This window comes from Anthonomus grandis, chromosome 9 (genome assembly GCF_022605725.1).
Source record: "Anthonomus grandis grandis chromosome 9, icAntGran1.3, whole genome shotgun sequence".
Taxonomy (NCBI): Eukaryota; Metazoa; Arthropoda; class Insecta; order Coleoptera; family Curculionidae; genus Anthonomus; species Anthonomus grandis.
In genome coordinates this window covers 11,643,684-11,651,123 of record NC_065554.1, presented here as the reverse complement: position 1 = coordinate 11,651,123, position 7,440 = coordinate 11,643,684, and the positions used below count along the sequence as shown (strand labels likewise).

The following is a 7,440-nucleotide window of genomic DNA, read 5'->3' as shown; positions in this document are numbered from 1 at the left end:
AAATACAAGAAACTGGCTTTAATTCTATAGCATATAAATTCTAAATCAGCAACTATAATTTCAGTTCCTTTAATCGTTGGTACAGAAAATTATATTTTAGAAGAAATCCTGAAAAGTGAGGTAAAAAATATGTATTTATTCAAATCTAATTAAAATACTAACTAAAAAAAGTTCTAATAATTAGTAAAATAATAGACCAATTTCTTAATTAAGTTATTAAATCGGTATATTCCTTGATGAACAGAACGCATTCGAGACGGTTGCGCATTAGGTTCGTTCGGTGGCTCCAGCCTTACAAAACGTTAAACGTCCTCATAACTTAATGCGACCCTGTACTTAAAAATATTTATTTTCTAAATTAATATGACATTTGACAGGCATATAAACCATAACAAACATTTGACGTTTTAAACCACATGGCTGCAATGGAAAATCCACAAAACGGCATAGAAACCGAGGAAAAACCAAAAAGGAAACTTCAAAAAACCATTCTAGATAACTTTTCCAAGTTATCGAACCCTCACGAGAATGTACGTGCAAAAAGTGCCGGAAATCTTCTTAAGTACCTCGTGGAAAACGGCGAGGCTGAACAAGTAAGGTTATGTTTTTCATTCAAAACAAATGGTTTAAAAAAATATTTTGATTAATTTAAGGGCCAAAATGAACTAAAGTACGCCTTGAAACGTCTTATTAGGGGTCTTGGTTCTCCAATACACAATGCCAGGGCTGGTTATTATAGTACTTTGGTTGCCTTGCTTAGTTTAAACTTAGACGTAGGTGCAAGAGATGTTTTGGAGCTTGTTAAGTCTGAACTGCATAGGTCCGGAAAAAATAGCGACGGGGTAAAGTATATATTACCCCAACATTTATATCTTATAACCATTGGATTACATTTTAGGAAAATGCTGATATATGTGTAGGTCAGATTTTAGCCTGTGGGGCTATAATAAAAGCTAATCTTTGGGCAAAGGCTGATTCAGAACAGAAAAATGAAATATTTCAAATTATTTTAACTGCTTGTAAAGAGAGAACATATTTAGGCCTGTTTGGTTTTAGCTTTATTATTGAAATACTATCAGAGGTAAGTAACTGCCATAAAAAGTATTTAACTATAAGACTAACAAATAGTGAAGCACAAAGTCAGAAACTATTACAATGTTCTATATAATATTTTATTGCTCTATTCTATATGCTCCCTTAATCCTGTTTGAAATATTGCCAAGTTTTTACAAGTTTTATTTATAATTCATAAAGATAAGCCTAATTTATAATTTTGTATGTTTATACAACTTTATAGTAAAAACTCATAATTCCTTTTTTCAATTTTATAAAAGCACTTTTTTTGAAACATTATTTATATCACCAACAAATAAACTAAAAACCAAATATGTATATTATTGTCTGTCATACAGAAATTTGTCAACCTTATAAGTTATCTATTATGCTTATGCATTATGACTATCAAAGCAATGGTATATTTTACACACAATATTTAGCACTGTTAATTTTTATGTGTTATGAATTGTGGGATAAAAGATATGATTGTTGGAATCAGATATTTAAATAAATAAAGTTATTTAACAAATATGCAGAAGAAAAAAGATTTTCACTAATATAATAAATGGGCTTAGATATTAGATGCATAGTTGACTATTATTTGTTATATTTTAATTTCTTATGATTTTTTAAAATATTTATTTAAATATATATGATATACTTAATTAACACATTAAGCAACAGGTGCTCATCTAAAAGTTTGCAGTCTATCTTTTATTTACTAAAATTATTTAGTTTTACCTATTGTTGCATGTATAGAAAAGAAAAAATATTTTCAAATACAATCTAACAAAGAATGAATAAGCAAAATTCTGGATATAGTATCAATATCAAAAATTTTATTAAGTATCTGCAGATATTGATATTTTAATGGTTTTTCTAATACAATTTTGTGTTGGAAAAACACAATTTATTTTGTTTAGGATTTTGTACAGTATTCAATCTGACATCCAAAACAAAAAAGTCTGTAAGTTCCTCGGAGACTGTAAAGAATCCATAGAATCTATTATTTTTTGCCATTTGTTCAAATTTGTATTTTTGTTTTTAAGCTTGTTGATACTGAATCATGATTTTTTCAAATAAAGTCTAAGTTATATACCCAAATTTATAAAAGAAAACATGAAGATAATTGAATTCTCTATAATTTATGTTTTGGCAGTAAAGTTGTACAACCAACAGGAACATACAGGATGTTAAAATCATGTTTAGAAACTTTATTTTACTTTTTGAAAAATAATTATCTAAAAGGAAAATGAAACTAACACATTTTCCTTTTAGATAATTATTTTTTTTTGTATTTTTCTCTGTTTGACACAGTTTAGCCAGAAAATTAAAAACAGATCCTAAAAATGGTAAGGTTTTTTTTATAATGCTAACAACTAACACTAGGGTTAAATTTAGGGACACTATAACTTCTATTATAGCTCAATTGAAGAATTGATACAATTAATTTGAAAATTTTATTCTCGACAATCATTTTAGAAATTAAAATTAATAAGAACTTTTCTAAGAAACACCATGGGGCTAAAAGGACTATTGGGGCTATCAGTTCTAACAATTCAAGATATTCTAACAACAAGATTGTTGTATAATTTTTTGTAAATATCAAGGCGAGGAAAATTAATTTCATTAGTGATTTTATTTTATTATTACTTAACTTGATTTATATCATATTATAAGATTAGGTTCCTTGTTGCTCTTATTTAGTAGTTATGTTTATATTTTTTTACTTTTTAATATTTGTCTATTTGTTATGCTGGTTTTTTTTAAATAAATACTTTTTTTAATGAGTATGGGTAAATTTCCTAAGAAAAGCATATTTAACTTGTGTATAACCAACCTTATAATATATTTGAAGAATTTATAAACAGGTATTGGCATTGTATACTGAACTGGACTAGGTGTTGAAATAATTTCAGAACATAATTATGAAGTTTTAAAAAAAAATTCTTCTTCTACCATATGTGACATATATGACATTTAAAGAGTTATTTGCTAATAAGTTGCATAACTTTTTTTTTTTTAACTTTAGAGGGTAGGTTAAGTAAGAGTAGCCTCTTGGCTAGACTTCCTCCTCCCTTATATCCCTATAGAAATGTATGTATGATATTCATAACTGTAAATTATTTGTTTGTTACTCTTATTATTATTAATTTGAGGGGTTATGAGAAATCAATATTAGCTTGAGAAAATGTTTTAAGCTTATTGCTTACAAATGAAATATAGGATATGAGTCTATTTATTATGATGACCTTTTGAAGATTTTAAACATGCAAACTTTGTCTCAAAGAAGATATCAGAGGGACTTGTGCATTTTATAAGGTATTGTGAATATTTTATAAAGTGCCCTGAACCCTTGGCAGCAATTCAGGCTTTAATGCACTTCAGTACTAAGCAGGTCATCTTGTGTGTGTTATTACTAGTTTATAAGGTCTAATGATGCTTTTTTAAGTGAACCATGTAACCTTTGGGACAAAAATATTTTGAGACTGAGACTTAGGGTTTTTTATTTTTTCTTTAATGTACTCTCCCATCAATGTTTTGCTTGAAATCTAGATTAGTATGATTTATTAACCTTATCCCAATTTGTGAATCTAAAATTTGAGGTGTGTTTTACAAAAAACACATATGTTCAAAATCCAAAATTTTCAGGAAATGAAAAAAACATTTTGTTTTAAAACAAATTCATTTCTTCATATTTTTTTTATTAATTACAGCGTATATTAAGCTAATATATTTCATTCTTGTTTTAAAAAAAAATAATTCTAATATGTTTGTCAAAAATTTGAAATCGGAAGAGGTTCCTTGTAAAGCCTTTCCAGTTGGATGTTGCATGATAAATTTGCTTTGGCCACAATACTGCTTCTGAATGGGCCACTGTATGAATGAATCCTTTAAAAAAAATAAAGATGTTTGGTTAGTTATTTTCATAATCCTAATTTTTTTAATGTTGATAGCTGGCTTTGGAGTTTTTAGGAAAAAGTTGCAGGTTGCAGTTTTTATATAAAAAAAAATCGTATTGCTTCATTTTAATCAAATTAAATTGGTTAGGTTTCATTCTGGCATTTAAAATGATATTATCCCAATCCTCTGGTCTCTCGGCTCTCTCCAGGCGTCTTTTCTTTTTCTCTATCAGGGCAAAATCCGAATCGTTTGGCAAAAAGGAATGACCCCTCATTGGAAATATGTATTCTACTGAATCAACGATTTTTAGAATATTGACCAAGGTATACAAAAAATGAGCCATTACGTAATTTTTATTTTGCCCTGGGCAACCGTCACTAAAAATAACCAAACTGCGGTTATGGATGTGGTTTTTAAGGAAATGCAGTAACATCTAAGTGACTTCATTGGCACCCTTTTTGACTTCATTTTCAAGATAAGTGTACATCCAAACATTATCAGTCCAAGGTCATGTATACCAAAAACATTATACTAAAGTTGACGGATATAAAAAACAGGGTTAGATGGTATGTGAGGAAGGGGCAAATTTTGCATACATTACTTCTCCAGCTTTTGCTTTGATTTTAAATTTTCGTTTTAGGTCAAAAAAAAGCTTCAGCTTTACGAAGGTATATCGCCTTTTCTAATTCTAATCTATTTCGTTCTTCTATGCTAAGATCTGTACGGTTTAGTTGCTGAGCAAGTTTGTCACATTCTGAACAAGTGTCAGATCTTGGAAATCGAAAAAGTCCTGTAATGTGATCTGGGGTTTTTGTTGGCCTATTTCCATGTATTCCTCTTTTGTCATTATGAGAAGCTCCAGTAGTCATAAGGGAATCTCGAATTTGCCTTAAACGAGCATCTTTAATGCCATATAGGCTGAGAAAAGCTTTCTTACACACTTTTATTTCAGATTCATCCACCCTTATTTTGTAAGTAAAACTAGCACCGTGAGTTTTTTTATTTATTTCAGATCGGGGACGTCTTCTAATAATATGGTTCATTGATATGAGACCAGTTAAATGAGAATCTTGATTATTTTTGTCAGTCATATTATTAAACTGGGTAAGAATGGCAATTCTTTTTTCTTCAACAACTTTGGAAAAACAGGAATTTTTGCAACTATAAAAAAAAAATATTTTTTATTGGAAAACCCACACTTAGAAAATATACCCTCTAACATACCTGCATGCTTCTCCAGTTTTACGCGCTAAAACACGTTTGCCCTTGTGATTTATGTGCTCTTCACCACGAACTTTTAACTCTTTGATCACTGTCTCCTTCTTTTAGGGCCAATTAGTTAACACTTCTTCACGATCTTGCACTTTTTTAAGTATAATTTTTGAGCAAGAAAACGCAAATTGTAACCTCCAGTCAAAAATCAGAAGAACACGTCTGGTTTATAGACAAAACAATAACAAACCGACTAATAATTCGAGCACTTCAGCGAGATTTTACGACAAAAAGCACACATGTCCTATCCTGTCGCACGGACTAATGCTGTATTTGGTGGAAAAACAATGGACATGTGTGTTTTTTGCAGAATTATCGAATTTTCAATTAGCTCTATCTTAGTCAGCTTTGCCAATTTTTGGCAAAGTGTGTTGTTGTGCCGTTTTTGTAGAATCTTTTTAGGATATTAAAAACATCATATTTTTAAACTAGATGGTGCCACTAGCTCAATTTCGTTGATTTTGGACTAATATGTTATATGATGTGCGGTTTTTTGTAAAACACGCCTCATTTGTATGCAAATAGGTATGATAAAGTACTAGAATTTTGTTGTTCCTTTATATCAAAGATTTTTTTTAACAAATGTGGAACAAAACTTTTTTTACATTTATCTCCCAATTAATGTAAAAAACATATCAAATTATAAAAGATTCACCCACAAGTGTAAGCAATTATAAGAAAGGTACTTTAATTTCATATACTTTTATTTATTTAGGTAGGTTGTTTTCGTATTTGGAGTTTGGCTTTCTTTCCTTTTTTTTAATGTATTTAATTAGGATCAGTTATTTGTTTATTTTACTTTACATTTATTATTTGCAAATATAGATTTTTTTGTAGTCAGGGGCATTTATTTTTTATTTATTAGGCCAAATGAAACATAAAATTATAATGATATTTTTTTTAATTGTCATGCTTCAAACTAGAATAAACGGGAAATAAATCCACACACTGCGAAAAGGCATACTTTTTAGATATTATGTTTTACAACCCCTTTATAAATATAGTAGCTAGACATAGTAGCAGACAGTTTGGCTTTGTTAGTGGTGGCATTTGTGAATTAATTTTCTGAGGTACCTACTTATAATCTTTTTCAATGATCATTGTTTCTTATTATTAGGATCCATCAATAAGTTCCAGTCAAGAGATTTTAGGCAAAATCACGGAGGAAGTAGCCAAACCATGGTCAGAACAGTCACATGATTCTTTATATTTGCTTCTGAAATTAAAATCTATCTTTCCAAAAATTTTTAACAAAAAGTTTATAAAGAAACATTTAGAAACTGTGGATATTGTTTGTGAAGACAGTTTAGAAAAGCTTTGTTCTATTTTAATGGTAATATTATACAACTGTTTGTATTTCTTTGGAAACTAAACAGAAATTCATTTTAGGCATTACCAAGGATAACGACGCTTAAGCACCCTTTATATGACACCATAATACTTGATCTTACTCCAGAGATTGTCCCAAAATTTATTACAGAGCTAGACAAACATCTGAGAACTCCAAACCGCAATAGACTGTTAGCTTTTATGAAGCTTTTAACAAACATTTTATCACTTGTTACTAGTGATAAATATTATACTGAGGTTCCGTCATTAATCACCAGAAATTTTGTAACTCAATTGCTAGGATACTTTAGGACATTTAAAGGCAAACAGAAAGATAAGGAATACCATGATGCAGTTCAGAAACTGTTTGAAACTATAGTAGCAGTATTTAGCAAAGAAAACACTAACTCCGATGTAAAGATATCCGTAATAAAAAAATTACTCTTTGATCCTGGCACTTTTGTATTTGAAAAAGTAACAAAAAGTAAAATAATTCAGCAAATAACTCTTACACTGGACACTGAAGGTGTCAAAAATCTGGCAAAGGTGTACAGAGGAGTGGTGGATGGTACTGAAACTATTAACTCAGAGAATGACAGTGAAACATGGCTGAACAATGACAGATTATACAGTGCTCATTTGTTAATCAAGTTATTGGGTTTTCCAGCTATGAAGCAGGAAAATGATTGGAGGGTTGAACAATTGACCTTTTTGTTGAGTGTGTCACTTTTGAGAGAAAGAAGTGGTATGAATGTAGGCAGGGAACTTGCTGGTAAGTTAATTTTTAATTATGAATATATTATAAAAAAATAATTTGGGTGTGGATTTTCTACCCGTTTGTAAAAAATTGTTTTCTCCGAACCTAATGGGACAGGTTTA

At 29.6% G+C, this 7,440-nt stretch overlaps 1 protein-coding gene across 1 annotated transcript in view; it reads left to right on the top strand.

Moving 5' to 3' along the window:
* The first annotated feature begins 383 nt into the window (after window positions 1-383).
* The window catches only part of LOC126740482 (myb-binding protein 1A-like protein), a 14,699-nt gene continuing 7,642 nt past the window's right edge, over window positions 384-7,440 (top strand). The window contains exons 1-5 of the mRNA XM_050446513.1: window positions 384-593; window positions 654-842; window positions 899-1,081; window positions 6,350-6,565; window positions 6,622-7,333. Coding sequence (XP_050302470.1) covers window positions 417-593; window positions 654-842; window positions 899-1,081; window positions 6,350-6,565; window positions 6,622-7,333 — 1,477 coding nt within the window. The 5' untranslated portion in view covers window positions 384-416. The remainder of the gene's footprint in view (window positions 594-653; window positions 843-898; window positions 1,082-6,349; window positions 6,566-6,621; window positions 7,334-7,440) is intronic.